The sequence below is a fragment of the Prenolepis imparis genome, unplaced genomic scaffold (assembly GCF_030444845.1).
Source record: "Prenolepis imparis isolate NDT839.2.m4 unplaced genomic scaffold, iyPreImpa1.0 SCAF_11, whole genome shotgun sequence".
Classification (NCBI taxonomy): Eukaryota; Metazoa; Arthropoda; class Insecta; order Hymenoptera; family Formicidae; genus Prenolepis; species Prenolepis imparis.
This window is the reverse complement of record NW_028141169.1, coordinates 2771691-2794225: the sequence shown is the minus strand read 5'-3', so window position 1 is coordinate 2794225 and position 22535 is coordinate 2771691. Positions and strand designations below refer to the sequence as shown.

The following is a 22535-nucleotide window of genomic DNA, read 5'->3' as shown; positions in this document are numbered from 1 at the left end:
GGCAAAGACGGATACATGTGCGCGCGCATATACACATGCGTCTATCCATATGTAACTTTACCTTTGACGATACATTTCGTGCAGATGCAAAACGTAAGAAATGCAAGTCTTATCGTGCAGGCAGGGAGTTTCGCTGAAATATATATCTTTGCCTTGACTTTTCCGCGACAAACAGATTTAGATTGCAACGAATTCTTGCGCGCGATGGTTCGCATCTGTGAGGGATAATTATTTCGTGCCAACGAAATGCCTGCATGCGACTGTCATGTTGTCAGAAATTGGGGATTTATTCGCGTACGAAAATACACCATAATGATCGTAATAAATATCAGTACGAGGTGTTGTACTCGATAAACAAGTATAAATCGCATACGCAATTACGTTCATTCTCGTGCATTAATAAACGTTTCTCCATGCAAATATGTAATGTATGTTAATATAATCTGGCATAGATATGACGACTGAAACTATACAGCGGTTTAATAATGGATGTATATGTGTGCCGGTATGGTTGGTGGCCTTCCGTATGTTCAGCGGATACAGTTTATCTTTGGCCAAGGAAGTTATGTGTGCCGGTGCAGACATCCGCGCTTGCACGTCCCAACGATATATATCGGTATAATATATAAGTATCGATATATCACTGTGGCGAATGTGTAAATACGTACGTGGTGAGTGCGTGTGTATATGCGTGTGTGTGTGTGTGTGTGTGCGTGCGTGGCTTGCGTATTAAGCGTACGACTTATCTTCGAACATGACGTTCACATGCGCGAGCGCAAACTCATAGACACGTAGTCTGCATAATGCAGGCGACATATATGCACGATCGTGTGCATCCTACACGTGTGCATAAAGGAAGTCTCGGCCGCGATCGACTTCCTGATAAGATGACTTATCGAAAAATAAAGCCGAATTGCGAAACGACTTTATTAAGCTTTATCCAAATTTTCGCGGTTAATCGCGATTTTCAATTTAATTAATAATTGTGTGAATGTTTCTTCAGATCTTCGATAATCTGGAAAAAGAATTTAAAAAATACAATTGTCTAAATTTTTGAGGAGAATTTTATCTTCGTAGGATATTCTCATTAGAGTGTTGTACGTATAAAATATAGATTTTATGCGGATAAACGTAATTTTTAATTAATTTGTTACTGCGGCTAAAAATATAAAACTATGAAACAAGGCAATAACAATTTTATCGTTTCTTCGGAAGACATTTCAGAACATCCCGTGTTCTTATATGGCACATGTATGGTCACATGTGCTCTTCGATGACTCACAGTCCCGTGCATGCCGTATGCACTTTTCTTATCCTTGCCGAATAACGTCTACGCCCTTTTTCCTCGCCATGGCTGGCACAGCGAACATTACTGATCGTTCGCAAGAAAACCTGTGGTATGTTTTCCCGGGCGATTTGCTGTTTTCCTTGGTGCCAGCTGTCCTTTAGTGCCTTACAGCCCTTCTTCGGAGATAAACCTGCAACGCAGAAAAAGGGTACCGTGTAGGAGTTTCCTCTTGCCGTTATTTGTATTATTCGTTTTTCTTGCTGCGCTATGAAACTGTTTCGTTAACTTTGAAAATTGCGAATTATTCCAATTAAAATTATATTAAATAACAATTTGAAAGTTTAACCTGAAAGTCTGTATCGTATTATTTAGCATATCGTGCAACTTAATTGTATTGTATGATATAATTAAGTTGAATGACATGCTAAATAAAATGTTCGTGCTTTAACACCGACTTATTTTTGCATGGAGAATTTTTGCATCGAAAACATTTTCTAACACATTTTTTTATGTTTATGTTGTTTTAAGGCTGTTTTGAGTTTTTAAGAGAATACTATTAATTCTATTTTTATATTTTTCAACTAATTATAAAATTCTTGAACGAAAAAAATTTTAGCATATTTCTCAATTTAATAAGCTGAAAGCTCGTGCATCGAAATAATGAATGAATGAATTAAATTTAATTAATTTCCATTTTTCTTAAATTGCAAACGTTATTACCGTCCGGTATGGTTCGAAAAGCCACAATAGAAATAAAATCTAATTATTTTCTCTCTCTTTCTCATTCCAAAATCACATGTAAACGTTAATCATCATTCGGTCGATTTGAATTGCGACCCTTTGAATACACGGCCTCGTGTTCATATCACACATATTAGCGACAAACATGGCTATTTGATCTCGACTCTCGCTAGTGCGATTGTAAACATAAGCCAGTAAGCAAATGCTACGATGATCAGGTGATCTTGTTGTACGCTAAATAGCTAGAAATAGTGGCTACAATCAACATGAGCTTTGGACGTTTGACGATTTTTAGCCATTTGTATGTTCTCTCTATACTGCATACAATTTTATTCCATTGTTGTGTGTTTAAATGAAATATTTGAAAAATTTAACGATATTTATGTTTATTCGAGCGACATGAATGAATATATGTATGTGATAAAAATAAATATGAAATATTTGTTATTCTAAAAAAAATTAAAAATTTTAATGATTTTTAAACAATTTCAATAATCTTTTTTCCAAGCGGAAATTTCTATCAATTTACTTTTCTAGCTGTCTTTATATTCGAAAATATTCGAATTCTCTGGTTTTATGTAAACAATGTTTCCACTGAGAGAGAGAAGTTTATTCCTTTCTCTGTTCATTAATTTAGAAGACACGACTTGAGTCTCCCTTTTAATTTCCTGACCGCCACGATAGCAAGTAAATATTAACGTCAGTTAGACGAAGAAACTTGAGATGCATTTTCACGATGGGAACTACACCATCATTGGATTGAGCTACATTTCCGAGCTGCGGAATTCTTTGGTGGTGCGCCGAGAAAGAGAGAAAGAGAACGATAGAAAAGAGAGAAAGTGCGCGGTCGAGATTTCCTTTGCAAGTTTTTCTCCCGACTCTCAACGCAACATGTTTCGTTAATTCGAACGGAGTGCTCCGAAGTTTCGTAAGAGGATGTACAAGCGCAGCAAATGCGGGAAAGCGCAGTAAGAGAGCCGTCGCGCCTAACTTCTCGTACGTTTAAGTAACTTCTCGACGCGGCTTTCCTCCTCCCCGCAATGGAATGAGCTTCTTTGCGGTATTGTTTTTGCTGTTTCGCGGTTAGTCAGTTTTTTTTATCCGTAGGTCGTGCCAATAATACATATACACATACATACGTACACAGAAAAGGGGATTCATTATTTTAAACTATTGTTCCGCGGCATTGTTGCTCCGTTTTATATTCAGATTGAATTACCTTCCGAAATGTTGCTGCGTAAAAGTAAACCGTAGCGATTTCTTTTGCTTCTATATTGTTTATTCTATTTTTATTACTTTTTCCGCAAACATAATATTTTTCTATTAAATATTTTTTATTATCAAAAGAAAACAAATTTTTCTTTCTCTGCGGAAAAACCTTTTGCATTTGAAAGAAATTCTTCAGGAATAAATTCCGGACGTCTGATTCTTACATTTGCATTTCACATTTGACTTTCGCGGAATATATAAGTGTGTTGTGGTTCGGCGAATTTTGTCAATTCGTCACCGGCGATCATTTACTACCCTCGCACACAAAAACCACCGTTCCCGGGCATCAGTCTCACGAAAAACTCTCTTTGTTCAGCCGTTCCTATTACATCCCTCTCGCCACGTACTTGATCCAATCGAGATTTGATATCTCCCGCCCAGCCTTTTATATTCTACAGCCTGCTCGATATAAATCTTCATCAGACCCGCGACATCATTCACCATTCTCGCGTGCGTACACGTAATACGTCGCGTGCGTGTCACGATTTCGCGAGTGGTTTGCAATGTCGCATGGATGCGTGTAAACCGTCGCCAGTGACCCATGGTTAACACGTCCGTTCGTTTAACCCTTTCTCTCCTCCATACCGAAATACACGTGTCCGCTGAATTATTTGAAATCGTCAGGCAAATGCGTTCAAATGATTTTTCGTTCGAATGTAATAAAGTTTAAACTTTATAACTAAATGTGGGATAATGTGTGTGCAAAAAATAATAGTTTTATTATAAATTTATTTTTTATAGATTTATTATATATAAATTATTTTGTTACTTAATATTTTTTTTCTTATTCTTTCCCGAAAATTAAAGAAAAATTAATACTTTGTTTATCTGCCTCGAGCGATTCGTAAGAAATTTTCTTTATGCAATTTTTTCTATTAGTGACCAATGTCGTCATTGACATCTCGACTTTTTCAAATCTTTCTTTTCATTTCTTTTTCTCTTCATTTTTTTTTAGAGATCTCATCTTACGGGAGAGACACTAGATTACAGATCGCTCCAATACATCAGGCGTGTTCTTACTGCGGCAGCAAGAGATTAGCTCATCTGTCACACATGACCCAAATATCACAGGAAAATCGATTCACATTACTTGATGGACGGTTATTGGGGGAGATCGGCAACCAAGTTTTTAGTTGCTCGCGTAGTTCTGTTTTTGTCTAATTCTATTTTTACACCCGAGACACGGTTGGGAAACAGCCGCCCTTTTTTCTCTCGCAGCTTGACGGAGGAGGAAAGCGGCGAATTCGAAGCGTGAACAGGAAACGAGAAACTTCGAATTCACCGCAGGATGCCCGTAGGAATCCTCAGTGTTTATTACGTGTAAGAAACCTCGCTCGTAAGCAACCGCCGCGCTAATCAAATATCGCGTTTCTCGGAAATCAGCTGTATAGCAATTTGCACCGTCTATTTTCCCGAAATCTTAATTTGTGCAATCGATAATTTAATTTTATAAAAAATTAAATGAGACTTTTAAACAAAAATTTCTTTCATGTAGGCAGTGTACCGTTGTTTCGTTATCAATTATGTCAGTCTGGCGGAAGAGTTTTTTTTCTCTCCTTCACTTTCACATAAGCTTCGCCTTTAACCCGTACGAGCTGCGAGCGATAGCATAGCGCTTACGCGATTTACACGCGTTGCCACTCCTGTGCATATAGCTGCTGCTACTGCTACGGAGAATCTTATTTTTATCGGCGCGATGGCGATGGGAGAAGAAAACGTTCCGTCTTTCGCGCGGAAGTAAATGGAAAAAAGATTTAGCAGCGCGGCCGAATGTACGACGATAAAGGAACGTTCAACCCGTAAAGTGTAGACTGATAACCTAAAGTGTCGACTGATATTTCTTGATCCGCGCATTATGCGACTGAAAGCTCAAAATGTTAGTGAACGCGCTAGGATGCATTATGGTACAATTTTTATTCGACATGTGCTCGTGTAGAAAATAGATTATTGAAAAAATGACGTGTGTGATTTAGCTTTTTATTTTTAAATTTATATATTTATAACAAAATATATTTTTGTTATTTTGAAATAATTGTGAAATAGAAGGATGATTAGTAACTGCAAGATGATTGTTGATTATTGCGAGAATAAATTACATATTCTCTAATTAAGTTGAATATCGTTGAATATATTTGTGTGTTTATACTAAACACATTTAAGTCAATTTCGAAAAATAAATAATGCGCGCGGCGTTATCAGTGCTCATTACAGCTTGCATGGAGAAATACTTTCGATTCACCGTTTATTTTGCGATTCGATTGGACACAAAGGCTCGAATGCGCTACTTCTTTTTTTCACACGAGCGAGCAGCCACGCGTTCTCGCTGCGCGTATATAACAACGTAACATTTTTCCATATTTCCCGTTCTCGGGGAACGGATTTTTCCCTCGGGGTTTATTCTCCGCTGCGCGGCACGCAACGTAATTACCGCCGAATGAAATGCAGCGCCCGCCAGTAACGTCATTTCAAGAAGCGAGTACGGAAAGCCGTGTCGTCATTGAGAAACATCGCGGAATTTTTCCGGAATTTTAAAGCCGTACTTGCACCGCCTGTTGCACTTCTTTGGCGAATCGGCTTTTTCTTTTTTTTCTTCATTTTTTTCTCATCTTTTTTTTTACTTTTCAACATGCTATCTTGTGCTTTTGTTCTCGGACCGATTACCACCCCACTATTGTGCCGTGCCATAAAAGAGTTTACGCGTACAAATCGCGCTTGTTCATCCCGCGGATCGAGTTGAAATTCAATTTTTTTCTCTACCTTTCCCAGTAAGGGAAAAAAGTAAAGGAGGGGAAGATCGCAGGTGGGGCCATTTTACTCTCTTTCTCTCGCCCTCCCTCCCTCCCCCCCTCTCTCTCTGTCGAAAGTCGATCGGATACCGGAGGAAATCGAGTGGAAATCCAGGAGAGCGCGTCGTTGCAACTCGGAAGCGACGTAACGAAGTTTCGAGTCGCTGCAGCGGAAGTCGGTCGACACTTCGTTTCTTCGAGCGAGTGTCGCGGCTTCGCGCGCGAGAATATTGCATATCGCGCATATAGGGCGATATATTTGTGTCTCGTCTTCCGTCTTTTTCTTTTTTTTCTCCTCCTTCTTCGACCAACAAAATTTTGCGTCACGGTAGTGCCGTCGTCAAACTCGTTTTGTCGCCTGGGGCAAATTGGAATTTCTGGCTACTATTCTATCGTGACATAGCTATGTAGTTGAGAGAGATTTGAAAGTTAGTGGTACAAATCAATAACTTAACCGAAACTTACCAAACATTACATAGAAATGTAGGTTAAATAAAATTAATCACGAATTTTCATATCTGTGTAATCATCATTTATTAAAAGGTGTGATGCGTACTAAAATTAATTTTATATTTTTAATTTATGATGCTTATATAAAATTAATATGCAAATTTATATGTATCTTGATATATTAAATGTAATTTATAAATTTTAATTTTGGAAACATAATATTTTAACATTACTGCAACTTTTTTTATAGAAATGTATTTGTTATTATAATATTTGTATTATTCGAAGATAATAATGGAATAACTTTATTTAACATTTTTTGCTTTTGCAATCGGATGTATGTACGTGTGCGTATGTGCACGCGCGTATAGCTTGCAAAATTATAAAATCAGAGGAAATGCAAGCGGTAGCGATGTAACGAATCGTTCGTGAAATACTATAAATCATTCGATGACAGTTTGACATACTGCATTGAAAACCGCAGTAAAAATATGACCTGCATATGCTGTAGCAATTGAATCTATTTTTGCTTCTCTCTATAATCTAAAATCTCTAACTTTCTAGACATGTAAAAGAGTCATTCATGAAATAAGTATACACTGTTTTAGAAGAAAATAAAATCGTCATTAGTAAAATAAGTTAAAGGATATTTAATCATAATTTTCTCACAATTTTTTTAACAATTTAATCTTTAATAATTTAACAAAATTATACGTAATTTATTTGGTTCGTGATGACAATAATGACAAGTTTACGACTTCTTTCGCGGAACGGCGATCTCGCGTACTCTGCATTTCGTCACATTCGAGTCATCCAAGTCATCTCGTTCAAATGCGGTTATCGCGGTTCTCATTTATAAATCAGGAAATTCTGCCTTCGCTGGCTGGCGGCATCGACGGCGTTACTCAACAAGGAGATAGATGCGGACTGGATGGCGGGCCGGTTCGATCCTCTCCTCGCAATAAGACAAAAAAGAGACGGCGAAGCACCCCCGGAGGATCTCCCGAAGACTCGCGAGAATCGAATTACTGCCGTCGGAAATGATTTATATTCCGCGGATTCTAGGAGCTTCCTTAACCCATTTCTCAGAATCTCTCAAGGTGTGCGCGCCTTTTTCCATCGCACCCTTGATGGCACCCCCATCCGCCGTACTATCCCTCGTCGGCCACCGACCCTGTCTTCCTCCTTTCCCTCTTTCTCCATCTCCCGTGGAACTTGCGTACAAGTTCCGCGCGCGTTACACGAAACGGAAATTGTTCTGTCTCGCAAATCATGCCCAGTCTCTCTTCTCGCACCGCGAATCGTTGCTTGCGTTACTACGCACACTCGCACGCGTTTCTGAACGTCGCGTGTTCGTCCATTGCCGGAAACATCAATACCCAATACTCTTACTTAGCCGGTAAACGAAGAACAAGTAATCATGCTATCCGATACTTCGAAAAGATCGATACTTTGTAATATCGGTTCTGTCGAAACTTTCTGCCCGAGTATGAATATGCTCGGCGGTATATCGGCATCAATATTTTTGAAGAATAGTATCGTGTAGCATCGTTATTCTTCATTTACCGAGCTAAGTTGAAGTATCGAGTATCGATACATCGGATGCTTACGCGCGTAAACAACAATAAGCGATACCTATAAGCTATCCTTTTATCTATGCAGACAGCGCAGACTCTATGTGAATCGCTTATCAACCATTATCTTCTTTTCTTTGTTTTGGAGGTAAAATCTTTAGTCAAAGAAGTTGAGCTAAACATTTCTCCGTTATCGCAATTCTATTAAAGTTGATGATTATTGTTTAACTTTCTACTTTTTCTTTAAATACTTGTAAATTAATTTTACGTACTAAATGAAATAGAATAGAATAAAGTATACTTTTTATATATATATATATATATATATATTTTACATAGTTGATGCAATTTTTAGGAAGCCGGGGGCAATATAAACGTCAAGTACATAATACGCCGAGATACCCCGTAATTTTATAGTTTACGACATGATGCTGCTTTGGAGCACTCGCGAGCTTCCAATGCACACGTGCGTATGCGAGTACGCTCTTTGCGTATTTTCTCAGTTCGCAGAAGCGTGTCAGAAGGATGACGCGAACCCCGAGGCGTCACATGTCGAGGCAGCACATTTATCCATACAGGAGATGCATCGAATCGGGTATTTTCGAGAATTAATTATCTGACCGAATAATTATTGTAAAGCGCACGTCCATCGCGGAGCGTATCATGCAGGCTATTTAATTAGCGCTGTTGTGCACTAATGAATCTCCTTCGTCATCAATTTTGACCGACTAATGTCAGTAGCTGTCTCAAAAATTCGATATGTATCGGTTTAAACATTAAAATCTTAATCGTATTATTTTCCGAGGTATAAAATCGCAATTTTATCTGATCTATTTATTTTTATACTTTATATCAATATTTAAATAATTTCCGAGGAAAATTCAGTTGAATATTTTTCGCTTAATATCATAAAAGTAATGAATCTCCCGAAATCTTTTATTTAATTATAATTCAGGAAAAGTGTGCGACTTTACAGATATAACTTACTTGAGAAGCAAAGGTGTGTTTGCTATTTTCTGAGCGCGTCTCTCAGAAATGCACGTATACTTCCGCCGTCGACGAAACCTAACGATCGATATGCACTGTACTATCAGTGTCGTATCTCCGGCGTGTGTAATGTCTCGTCTAATTAGCGCCCGTGCTAATCTCAGGGGTCTAGGCAGGCAGACGGATTATCCTGGGGGGCCATCATATTGAGCCACGCATTCCTTGCAAATGCATAATCGCTACCGTTGTTTCGCTGTGCGCTATATGCCGCACTGCGCCGCCTATACTTCCATCAGTATCAAGTAGAGTGGCGGATATAAATGACGGGTCTCTTGCTCGACGAATAACGACGGCTATTCTGAATCGCGTCGCTAATATTATCTCGTCGTGTATGACGCGAGCGTATAAAGCGCATCCCGCGCAGTGTCGACAAAATCGTGATTCGCTCGTGACAGATGAGACGTACTAGTGCTCCCGAGTGCTTCATTATTGGATATATCATCAAAACTTGATTCGTTCCAGGCGAAAGTATGTTTCCACGCGCGAGATATTCCGCCGAGATATATAGAAGGAATCCGCGAAACTTTAGAAATTGCAACCCCATTTTATGTAAGACTACGTCCAATTACGTACAAATCTTCGTTGCCCTTTATTCGTTCTTCTTCTACATGCACGTAAAACGCGATCCGATCATCATTCAAAAAATCATTCGCTTAATAGGCCCGTTTTACGTTTACAAAGAAGTTTCCTTCACAATTCAATTAATGAGCCTGGGAATGGAAATGGGTTAAGTCGTTTTAACAGCAGAGATTCTAATAGAGGCAGATTTACGATTTTCTATACGATTTGTAATTTCGTGCGCGAGTAGCTAAAGCTCATCATGCTCTATTATCCTTTGACGTGACATTCATCTAGTCTCGCATCTAACATTAGAATTAATGAATGCGCGCGATAAGGTTGGAAAATCGCGGCGCGGTGCTTCGCAGAATTGACTAACGTATAGGAAAGAGTCTCCGCTTCATTATGATTCCGCGAGACCGCCAGACACGCTCGAATGAATTTCCCATCGAAAGCGTGTGACTGCGAAATTCGCGGACCGCGCATTAACGACGACGCGTCAATGAAATCGGACGATCGATCCATCGACGGCGGCTCTCCTCGTATTATAACGTCCGCTTGCTAATTAGAGCTCGCTAATCTCGGGAGAGTAGTAGGCGGTAGTGGCGGTACTAGCATTACGCCGATACGGCTATGCGTGGCTTTGTCAGCGTAATCACTCCGGTTTCCGGTGTTCGTATCCTTTTACTTTCTCCACCAGCGACTATATAAATACATGGCGCGGAAATGGATTTTACTCGAAACAAAAAAGCGATCCCGGTATTAAAGATATCTTATTTTTATTACGTATAATAAAATCGAATCGAATGAAACCGATCTCGCGAAATGTTCTACTTACTTCGAGCAATCACTCGTAATAATATAATATTTCGCTTGTTTGGATTAACGACAATATTTTAGCATTTCATAAATTATTTTACATATTTCCAACAACTTTTCTCTATAATTACATAAGAATTAAAATTATCTCTTATTTAAAGACACATTAATAGATTTTATTTTATTTTATTTCGACATGTAAATGACGTCATACGATATCTACAACGAATTAGAAGTCGTTGTATGTGTATTTCGAAAGCAGGTAAATCCATAATCAATTAATTGCCCTTATTAATATTGTATGATTAATCGTATCATGCGGTTTAATAATCGAGTGACCCGAGTAATCATTATGCAATGTCGAATAGGGCGATTTAACTCTATTCTGTAGTGTTTATTATACTGTGTAATTAGATTAGATTACCTAGATTTTACTGTCGCGGAAGTAAAACTGTCGTGTGTAGAGAGATGTAGCACAGCAAAATGAAAAATCGATATCGATGAAAATGCCTGATGCGAGTCTATCCAGGAATGTTTAGCCGGATTGGACAATTTATTTATCAAGTAGCAAGACGCGTTTGGGCACGAAATTGGCTTTACATCAACGAAGGAAATCGGGGGAGGTACCGTGGCGTGTTTACTACCTTTGTCGATGAAACGAAAGATGAAATCCTGGATGAGTATCCTGGACGCGTAACGCTTTGGCTAATTAGCAAGTACGCTTATCGCAGGAACTGTGGACGGACGGATTATCCGGAGCCGATCTTCTAGACGCGCGCGCGTTTCACGAAACGACGAGTTGAAATCCGCGTTGCATATACCGCCTTGCTAGGGTAGCGGTATTACGGCTTTACGGTCGTTCGTATAACGTGGCGATAAGTTGCCTCGCGATACGCTATAAGATCGATCACGCTCCCGAGCTCGCATTAGGTACACGTGGAGCTTCGCGAGCGTAACGTGGCATTACGGTGAAACATTGACAGAGCGATTCAATAAACCGCGACTTCAATCCTGTTGCTTTGAAGCAAATTGTCGTTTATTGAAAATGTAATTATTTGATTTTTTGGTATAAAAACGCGCGTGCGCGTTCACGATACACAACTGGGACCTTTTCATTCTGTCGCTTTTTCTCAGCGAAGAAATCGATAGGAATTTCCACCGAAATGAAAGAAGAGATTAATGCAGTTACTCTAGTTCTAAATGGATAGAAAAAGTTCATCAGAGCAGGAATAGGAAATGTATCACGGAGAGAAAGAATAGCAAACGCGAGAATACATTTCACACAAAATGGCAGGATTTCGTCGTGCAATTTTTCAATTTCGGGAACATTGATGACACATGTTATTACACATTTATTAATAAATAAATAGCATGAGATGTTATAATTTATAATGTAATTTTTTTAGAGAATATTCAGGGCATTTATGCGGAAGATCGATATTCATGGTTCTGTCAAAAGTGTAATTTATAATTTAGCGCCGTCATTTGTTATTATAGCAAACACGTCGCAAACCTGCTTTGTTATCTTCATTTTTATTTTTATATAGCATTAAGATAACTGACGTGTATATATGTAATTTTTATTCGATACATCAAAAACGCGGTTTCCGCGCGATCGAGACTTTGGAAGTATCTTCGAAACTCAACGCATTAAAGAATAAACCGAATTAACCGACTTTTTAATCCATTAAATGTCAAAGTATTAAAGTAGCGAGCGATACATAGTGCGCAAAGTATCTAAGTGCTACTTAGATGTACTTTTCCCGCTCTTTAATAAACTGTTAATGCGGAAGATCAATCATACTCGCTAGGAACTTTTAGTGCGCTCCACCAAAAATATAGATCGTAATTAACTCGGCCTTTTCGTGTCCCCTTTTCGCGTATTAAAGAATATCCGAGATATCCCAGGATCGTATATGGATACTGAGGTAATGGAAAGACATTTTGCACTCTGCTATTTAATATTTTATAACTTTGTTGAAGATCGATTGTATTCTTTATGCGTCAAGCGCGCATGCAATTTTGGGATTAAAGCAGCACTCCAGTGAAATGGTATATTTGTCGAAACTTGCTTCGCATGAATAAATTAGAAGAACCAAAGTACTAAGATGTGGTTATTTTCGATGTATCGCAAATATAGCACATCGAAAGAGACCATATATACGTTTTTATCGATATATTATTTTTGTCGATGTATTATTAGACACATATTGTCATTGTGAAAATCTTCTCCGAATTTTCTTATTATATAGTTTGTGAAGCATTCTCAGAAATAATAAGAATAATAGTTATTATAATATTTCACGGAACTTTGTGGAGAGAAATAATTATAATTTATTATTAAGATTCTCAGTCTTAATTCATTATACATTAAATGAGGAACGATTTTTAGCAATTGAAGCATTGTAAATATCTGACGACTATTTGAAAAGAATTACGTGAACTTTACGATTTTGAAACGCGTTTTATTTGTACCTAATCAGCGTCGCGCGAATGCAACTCGCGGACGGGCGACTGTAAAGGTATACTAATTAAACTATTTTGAATTAATGACAACGTAACGAGGCAATTTCTTTCTGGGTCAAAGTTGTTAGAGTTTTTAATCGGACGATCGTGCACGTTTGAACGTTTCCTGCCTATAAACTCTGGGAGAAGATGTTACGTGCGGAATACCGTAGTCTCGTCAGAGATAAGGACGACGCTTCTCTTAATTATTTGCTTAATTATCATTATATTATTTTCACTTGACGCGCTTAAAGAACATGAAATGCGGAGTGAAAGTTTACACGTCCTTCCGAAGACGTATAATCAATAACTCAATCTAATCAATCATAGTTTTAGCTTATTATTTGATTTATGTCGTCGAAAATTTATTAGATTATTAGTTTTGCGTTTTTGGCCATACTTTTTTATATATATATATCTTTCCGTCGAGTTTTAAAATAAAATTGTTATTTTATTGCAAAACGAACCGCTTATGCCACTCACTCTAAAAACTGATATTCGTTGGTAAATTTGTCGCGTAGCAAATTTAAATGTATTAAATTGGGCTGTAGGAGCATGTTATTTTTCAAATGTATATATAACACAAAACGTATTCTGTCAGTAGGTTGAAAATATTGCCTTCATAGCTTCAAATAAATTTGAAGAGAATAGCCGGGATTAATGCACATTCATCTGTTTTTATTTTTTCCTCCCAAGGTTTCGCAGTGAGAATATTTAACAAGAATATATGTCAGTAATTGTTCTCGCATATTTCGTATTTAAACCGTACGTTTTTTTTTTTTTTACATCGGTAATTCCGCTTAGCAACGCGTATGGTATAGGGCAGTGCGCGAACAATATGCTTATAAGCGCAATTAATCTCGAGCATGGTATGTCTGCGCGAGAATAGCAGTGGACAGCGGCGCGGAATTAATTAAATGTCACATAGAAAAGAATGTCTCGCGGCATTTGTCGCGATCGATCTGACATTTTTCATTTGCGGAAGAATGGCATCAGTTCCGCTCGCACTATCACGAACAAAAGTGGGCTATCGCGTTTCACTCTCGAATTTCGAGGACACCGACATCACACAGCCCTCTCGTCTTCGTGGCGCGCCCTTTATATGTGCTTTTTGGGTCGCAGCTTCTCGAGGACCTCCGTTATCTCGCGTTCTCTTTTTACGCGTCGCCCTCGCGTTTCGCTGGCCCCTCAATTCGCAATGTCGTTGTAGCACGAACGTTTCGAATAGCTTTTAATCGAAAGTCGGTATTTTTGAGGGGGATAACAGGGCAGCAGGGTCGCGAAAAAATGAACGGAAGGGCTGGCGCGCGCTATCCCCCAGGATCACCCCGATAAAAACGCCTCTACCGGGCGAGGATTCATCAAGTATTTTACCAAAGAGCGACAGGTGACAGGAGAGATTACTTTTACGTTTGAGGACGTATTGGCGATATAAAACGTGAATATGGGTATTTTCCTTTCTTCGTGTCATGTGTATGTGTATATAAGAGGGGCTGGGAAGGGGGGAAGGAGGGATAGTACTTCTCGCTCTCTCATCTCTCTCGTCCCACCCCATTCGGCAAATATCTTTCTTGTAGGTCAGTTATATATCACGGGTCATGCTCGCTAAAGGATTTCAATTCCGACCGACGTCCGTCGTTTGGCGAACGATTTTCGATAAGCGTGACACATGGGAACTCGCAAAAAGCGAATCGCGCCGTTCGCTGTCGATTGATTTCTGAATTTTTATCCAGAGGACTTTGGTGAGTGCCTTTTCGAGATGTTGGCCCGCAATCACGCAAGAAACTCACACGAGTCGTATATTTTCGAGGAGTGCGATTACGCGAATTTAATTCGACTTTACGGTCCTAAAGCATCTTAATGGTCCATTTACGATTCAAAAATAACTCTTTTGTCACTCTACTCAACTTTTGCTATTCCGTCTTTTAACGTTTCAAAAAGTATATGTATTTCACGAGCTCTATTTGAATGAATATCCATCCGCGCTGATCTCGTGTGAAAAACGTTTTTTTTTTTCGCCGCGTAACCTTTTTAACTGCTTCCGTCTTTTCGTTTTTTTTTTAGTTTGCTCTATTTTTTTCTTTTTTTGTCGTTGCACGGCGGTAAGTCGATGGGATATGCGCGATCCATGCTCAAATGGCCTAACTCGTTTTATCCAGTTTTATTCAGAAAATGTTTTTCGTGTAACGCTACTGCGGAAGTCGAAGTTCGGCAGACTTAATTGGGTTTTGTTCCACGCCCTTCGATCGCTCGACTGCCCGCTACAGCAGCCGCGACTTTTGCTGCAACCCTCTCTTCGCAACCCTCTGCCATACCGACCATTCTCATATCCCTCTACCCTCACTCGCGCTCTCGAAAAGCGCCGCAACAACGTACTCGCGTTTTTTAGCGGGGTCTCTCTTCTGTTGTTCGGTCAGCTGCTCATTTTTTGTTCTATTTTTGGTCCTTGCTCTCCTTTTTCTTTTTAATAAAAAATCGCCGGTCGTTGCGGTCTACGTCGTGCAATGCAATGAGAAGTTCGCGGTTGTATAAACGCGGTCGACTGAGGTATAATAGTCGTGTTTATGGCGATATCGACGCAATATTTATGGCATTTTAAGAAATATTTCGCTCGACTCGATCGTGTATAATCGGATTTATCGAAGGAAAAACGTATCGTCTCACTGCGGCGAGGACTGGAGAGTCCCGATCATTATTTCACGAGACGGAATCGAAAGACGCGAGAAACTTAAATATTGGGTGCTAATGGCTTTAATTGATTTTAATCAGAGTTCAGCTACCGAGCTGTATCTTTCGTATCGGAAGTTTCGCCGTATCCAATATCTTTTTCTTCTCTCGGAAACTTCGTCGAGAGAAAAGTTGCCCTTCCTCTTCCTCGACACTTCGAAAACTAAAATAGGGCGATCCAGGATATCTATTATCCTTAACGCCCCGTGCGGTGGCACTCGTCTCTTCTTTTTTTTTTTCTTTTTGCTCGAAAGATTTGTCTCGCGCGTATCAGCGCAAACGTACTCTGACTTAAGTGGGCTAATTAACTTTATCCGGAAAATCCTTTCTATTTAACGTTTGACGGAAGTTGAACTTCGGCTGCATTTAATTGAGTTTTATTCCGAGCCCTTTGCTCGCGCGCGGAGCTTGCCACAGGCACGAATCATCGTCCCTTATTCGCCCTTCCCCGGACTTTTACTCGTCGTATCCGCAGGAATTTTCTGCGTTGCTCCTCTGTAGTTAACCCTTTTTTTTACTTACCTACCCTTACCGCGTTCCTACCCCTTCGTACTCTTACGAGAGTCTCGTTAGACTCGGAGGATATCTTTATCTACGCTAATTTTTATCTCCGCCCGGGAAAGATTCCTCGCGAGATTCCACGTGTCTCTCCTCCGGCAGCAGCTGTGAATGGATGAAAAAGAAAGGACGCGCATCGCGACAGCGATGATGGCGTTGCCGCTCCAGAGAATCCATCTTAAGTGATTCAACTAATTTCATCCAGGACACGTTCTTCTACCCCGTTACGACGCACCCCGGAAGTCAAACTTGATCGAGTTTGGTTCACGTTTGCCAATAATCGCGAATTTGCTCTCTCTTTCTCTCTACCCTCGGCAACATCGGTATCCTGCGCTTCCCGCGCGTTTTCCATCGGGATTTTCTCCGTTGTTCGGTTATCGATCCCTGCTGTCCCCTCGTGCCTCACCACACCCCTCGCGGCATCCCTCAGACAACACTGGCTGACTGCCTGCCTGCCTGCCGGCACTTTTCCGTCGTCGCCCGCGCGATGTTAAACGCGCGCGAAATCGACTCGGACGAAGTCACTCCCGCGGGACGATTTCGCGAGAGTATATATTCTGTAGAGCTCTACCCCCGAATCTTCTTCTCAAGTTTTTACGCCTTTTCTCGCCGAAACTGTCGCGCCCATCCTTTTGCATTTCCCTCGTCTTTTTAAATCTCTTTCGATCGTCCTTATATGTTAGACTAGATGTCTCAGGAAAGAGGTAAAGTACTGAGAAGATTTGAAATCGATTTTTCTTTTCCATTTGGATGTAAATTCTTCTGTTTTATTATTTTTTAATACTTAGTTTGATCAAATATCTATATTTTATTAGTAAAATCTTTGTATTAAATTTTCGATACGAGAATAAATTTGAATTTAATTTGCATTTTAAATTATGTTTACACATCGTTATTAAATTCAAAGATAAAAGATTCTCGCTAGCAACAAATTCAATGTGAAAATATGTGAAGAAGGATTTTCTTTTAATGTGTATCTTTTCTGAGAGTGTATACCACCCTGAGAGACACCCTGTGAAAATCTCTTCTAAATAGAAATACAAGAAGAGCACTTTGTAAACACACTAGAGACGAGCTACGTCTCTCTCTCTACAATATTCAAGTAATCCAGTGACACGCTGATCCACTGAGATGTAATAGTGAGTTTCGTAAAGCGTATCGCATTTATAGATGAGTAGTACCGTTTTGAGTTTGCGCGATGCCTCGACGTCGCGATGCATTCAATCTCCATTTCTTCATTTTCATTAGCATGCTGTCTATAGTGTTGCTTACGACGCTACTTGAAGGAGCCGTTGAAGCACCCTTTTGACTAATCCTTTGTAACTCGCGCAAAGAGCTTACAGGGAGTTAGCATCTAGTCTCTGTGGATGCCTTGTAATACTTAACGCAGTATTAAAAAAAAATAAAAAATAGTTTAATATGCTACATCACTAATTATTTTCATGACATTTCATGATAGATTCAAAAATATATCAATACAATAAGTTTAAATGTTAATGATTAATTTAAAATTAATTTAAAATAAAACAATTACATTATGTATGCTAAAAATGTTATATTTTATATAAAAGATTGTCATATCAATGGAGTAAAGTTGTATTATTTGTGGAGAGCACATTACATATCCGATTAAAGTAGGTGTTAGATACGATGATATAAGCTGTATTGCAAGTTTAAATCGCTCCATAAGCGAAGCGCGCACATACTCTACGATTGACGGTGATATTGCGGTACACACGTATCTTTTATGCATCGTTTCTCCTCTTGTTATGGCCACTTATCACTTTAGACGGCTTTCGCCATATATTCCATTATATTTGATTTTGTGTAAACGCGTGAATGTTTGTTGAATGAACTATGGTTAAAACTCGAAACTATTGTCGTTTCGATGAAAGAAGAATTGTCTTTTTAGATTGATATTAATCACAAACATATATATTCAAAGACATTTCAAAGAAGAATTTATGAAATCGATAGATCATTTTTGCGATTAAAAACGTTGTTATGCGCTTTGAGTCATATCATAAACTTGATATACGGCTTTAGAATATCTTTGTAATAATATGTATGTACACGACTGTTTTAGTAATATCTCGTGTTATTCTTTCGCATAATGATTAACATTTAAACTTTTTTATTGATGTATTGTTGGATTTATCATAAAATGTTATGAAAATAATTATTAACATGTCACACATAATGTGTATTAAATTCTTTTTTTCTTTTTTTTAATATTAGTACTTTTAATACTACGTTAGGTATTATAAAGCACCCAAAGAGGCTAGATGTTAACTCACTGCTCATTCCTAGCAAATGAAACGCGGCATATAGTCGAATAACTCCATTTATATGCTTGGAGATTATACTAATTATGAAATAAACTGCCGCCGTGAATATTATGCCATGAAAATTCACGTGAGGACTTAACATGCGTTATATGGCTGCTTTGTCCTGTATCTTAATATAGAGTAGTTTAAAGTTACATATCAGAATATATACTTGTTTTTGTCCGCATTAATTTCAAAGTCGAGGTGATAAGTCGAAATGTATTTTATCTCAGTTTTGATTATTAATGTTGGAAAGTAAATTGTGACATTGGAAAGATAATCGGAAGAAATATATGATTTGATATATAAGAATCTGATTTTTTGAAAAGAGGAAAGGGACAGTTTCTTTGAATTTTCTCAAAAATTGCACGGCAAATTGGAATCGCAAATATATGTCAATCGCATGTTTTAGCATATCGAGGATTAAAGGAGCGTGAACGCCGGATGCGAATACGATACGCTCGAACATGTACGCGCGGACACGCACATATCCACGCGAAATTGCGTGTACACGTCGTGGACACCCGGCGAATTCCCTCGTGCAGGCATGTCCAATCATTGGTGTAGGAATTAGAGTCTCGATGCACACATACTTCCCCCTCTGCGTGGTGTCCATCAGCCCCCTTTTCCCCCTTTTCCCCCGGTCTCGCCCATGCACTTGGTTCGCCAAATTAATGAACAATGTCAACGTCGGCGGCGTCGCTACGCATCGCGCATACGGGATACGTTCATAAAATTCGCTGACGAATCAGTCGCATTTGGATAATTTCGTTATCCCGCCGGGCAGCCAGAACTTTCTGCGTGATGAAACCTTATTTGTGTAGGGTTCCCGTGGGATTTGCAGGCGCGTGCGTTTACGCGAAATCGAATCGTAATCGGATTTCTTCGTCCACTCTGACTCTTTGCGGTTTTCGAGTTTCCAGAGATATATCGGACTATCAAATCCGATTCGTTCGGGGCGCGATGAGATTTTACGCAATAAGTTTCGCCGTTGGAAGAATTTAAAGTTGACAATTTTAATCAAGATTTCATTGGAGTCTACCTCTCTCGCAATGTCAACCAGTTTGATAATTTTAGACTTGAATGAAATTTTTCACAAAACTTTCTTTTCCAAACGTACGAATAATTGAAAAACAAGAAGATGCAAACAGTTTTAGTATTTGATGAGATAATTCAGAGATGATTTTACGAAAATATCCCCCGGAAGATTACAATTCGCGATGTTATTGTCGCAAATTAAGTGTCTCGCGAGACGTCGCGGATTAAAGTGTCCCTGATCGACCCAAATAACAATCCTCCTTTTTCTCATTCCAGGTTAGCAGCGCTACGTCGGCGAGATACCGACGACGACGACGACGCGTGATCGCGCCGTGAAGGTAGCGGGGTTGAAAATCGGCGCTTGCCCGGTGTCACCCTCCCTCGTTTACCCTTCGTGCGTTACCCCTCCAAAAGGTCCACTGCCCCTATCTTTCCCTCCGTTTCCTACGCATATACTGCCCGACTGGAGTTTCATCGACATATCCACGTGCGTGCACAAGGAGCGTACGCGTGTATAGAAAGCCGCACGCGTAATCATCGCGCATACGCAGATACGATTCCGACAGACGAAGAAAGAAAGAGAGAGAGAGAAAGATATGCGTTAAAAGGACGGCGTCTGCGCGTAGAGGCGCGGAGTGGGAAGCGCGGCGCTCGGTGGGGAGCGTCATCTGTCGCGACGTCAGTGTGACGGCGACCGGCAGCGGGTGCGGATGGTGCTTTACTGTGCGCGTGTTTTGTCGTGACGTTGCGCAATAAGAGACGTAAGGAAGGTCTTTTATCCCTAACGTCACTCGCGCGTGGACGCTTGAACGCGTGAGCGCGGGTGTCAGTTGCGACTCTCGCCTCTTCTACTCCAATTCTCCTCCAGTCGTGCATCGTCTCGCGGTGTCGTGAATGTGCCGTCTGGCCGCTGCGAGGCGGTCCATCGTCCTCGGGAAAACATGCGCGTGGCGGGCCGCCGGTGGACGACCGTGGATGCAACGAGCGCGACAAACGGGAACGTCGCGTCGCACGTGACTGCCGCGACACCCGCGCAGCTACTTCCGGCGCAGTGAGTGTTTGAGAGAAAGCAACGCGCGCGTTCTCTCCTCCCGCGGTTTATACGCTCGATAGATAGGTTAATTCGCGGTTAGGTGCGTCTCACAGTGTCGCGGGCGTCGTCGAGCGTGTGCTTCGAATCGCACAGTGTGACGGTGATTCCTTCTCGCGTGTGCTCTCGCTTTTCGTTTTCGGTCGTTCAGTGTCCGAGACTGTGAATCCTGGCACGTCATTCCGAGCGCCGCTGCGACACCATCGCGAGGAAAGGATGAGGCGAGCCAGCCTCCGCGTCGCCCCCAGGATGCACCCGTTGCTGTCCTGCTGGTGCTTCGTCGCGACGGTCACCCTCGCTCTGGCTGCTTGGCAGGAGAACGTCAGGCCGAAGATGTACGTCCAGCTAGGTGAGTGATCATTTGTGATTAGTGCGCATTATAATAATAATGTAGGGTAGTTTTCTCAACTCGCTCTTTTTCTCCTTGTTTCGTGTTTGTGATATGAATTAGTGCGTGGTTAATGAGGAGAAATTTCGGTCTCGAGTGCAACTCGTGATCGTCACCAAGTTTACTTTCACATGAAATTCGAGTCTTTAACGACATTTGACAAATATTTTCGACGCGACTGCGCAAATTAATAATCGATATTTATTACCTGGAAGAAAATTGAATACATGTTACGGGAAAGAAAAACTATCGGGAATGAAAAAAGTTAAAATGATATAATCGAAATGAATATGGTGACGATGGGGAATTCTCTATTGTTATCTTTATTCGACCTTGTGTTTAGCGATTATTCGCGATTTTGATATCAATATTGATCGAGGTTTCGTAGATTGAATAGTAACCTCCGCGATAGAGGTTAAGGACTCTTCCGCGAAGTTCGAAGCCGCATTCTCGAAGGCCGAGAGAGAGAGAGGAGAGAGGTTTGCTTACGTAATGATCGAACGAAGTTGTAGCGAATGCAGGGTCATGCACCTTCCTCCCCACTCGCGGATAAATTCTCCCTTGTCGAAGGATTGTTTCGTTTCGAGTCGGTGACTATAAACTTTAATCAGCAGCATAATTCCTTCCTCCTCTCTTCTCCCTCTTCTTTTCCTTCTCTTATCGTTATATAAGAAAAGAATACAAAGGTATCGATCGCGGTGTCCCGATTAAATTATTAAAGCGCGAATTTCCGGGGATGCAACGCAGAGAGTTTTTTCATTGGTTGCTCTCGTAGCTTTATTCTATTACAGCTAACAACTCGTTCATCATATCACAATCACGAAACTTAGGACAATGAAGCGAAAACGAATCTGCAGAAATTTGAATGCGTTATAACGTATGCGTTGTGATTTTTGTTTTACACGAGATTACACAGCTAATTTAGAATCTATGTGATTCATCGCTGTGGTTATCCCCCTCTCCCCCGCGTTATTTATGCATATCGTGGAGATTTTTCATGTATTCACGATATGTTCTACACCCCAGCAAACATTTTTACATTCAATATATGAATATTGAATATGCAAATACTGAATGTTTTTTGCGAAGTAAAATTATTAGTACGTTGAAAGAAGTTTTTTTCTTCCGGATTATTATTCGAAATGTGCTATACTGTTATATACTGTTTCACCTGTCTCGATTTGGTGTACATAATATCGATACACCTGGCTAATTATACGATACAATTTTATATCTCAAATATCTCGAAGATTATCGAGTCGATATTTATATTTGAATTATTGCTCATTAAAGTATAATAAGTAAAGATCAATATTTTGATCAGCGACAAAAACAATGGCCGTTTAAACGTGTTTTTATGTAAGATAAAA

General features: G+C 40.0%; 1 protein-coding gene across 3 annotated transcripts in view; it reads left to right on the top strand.

Annotated features, from left to right (window-relative positions):
* Sema1a (semaphorin 1a) overlaps positions 1–22535 on the top strand; it is a 235700-nt gene that overhangs the window by 33191 nt on the left and 179974 nt on the right. For all 3 annotated transcript variants that reach the window (XM_083050815.1, XM_083050814.1, XM_083050813.1), the window contains exon 2: positions 19964–21126. In XM_083050815.1, the coding sequence (XP_082906941.1) occupies positions 20994–21126 (133 nt within the window). In that variant the 5' untranslated portion in view covers positions 19964–20993. The remainder of the gene's footprint in view (positions 1–19963; positions 21127–22535) is intronic.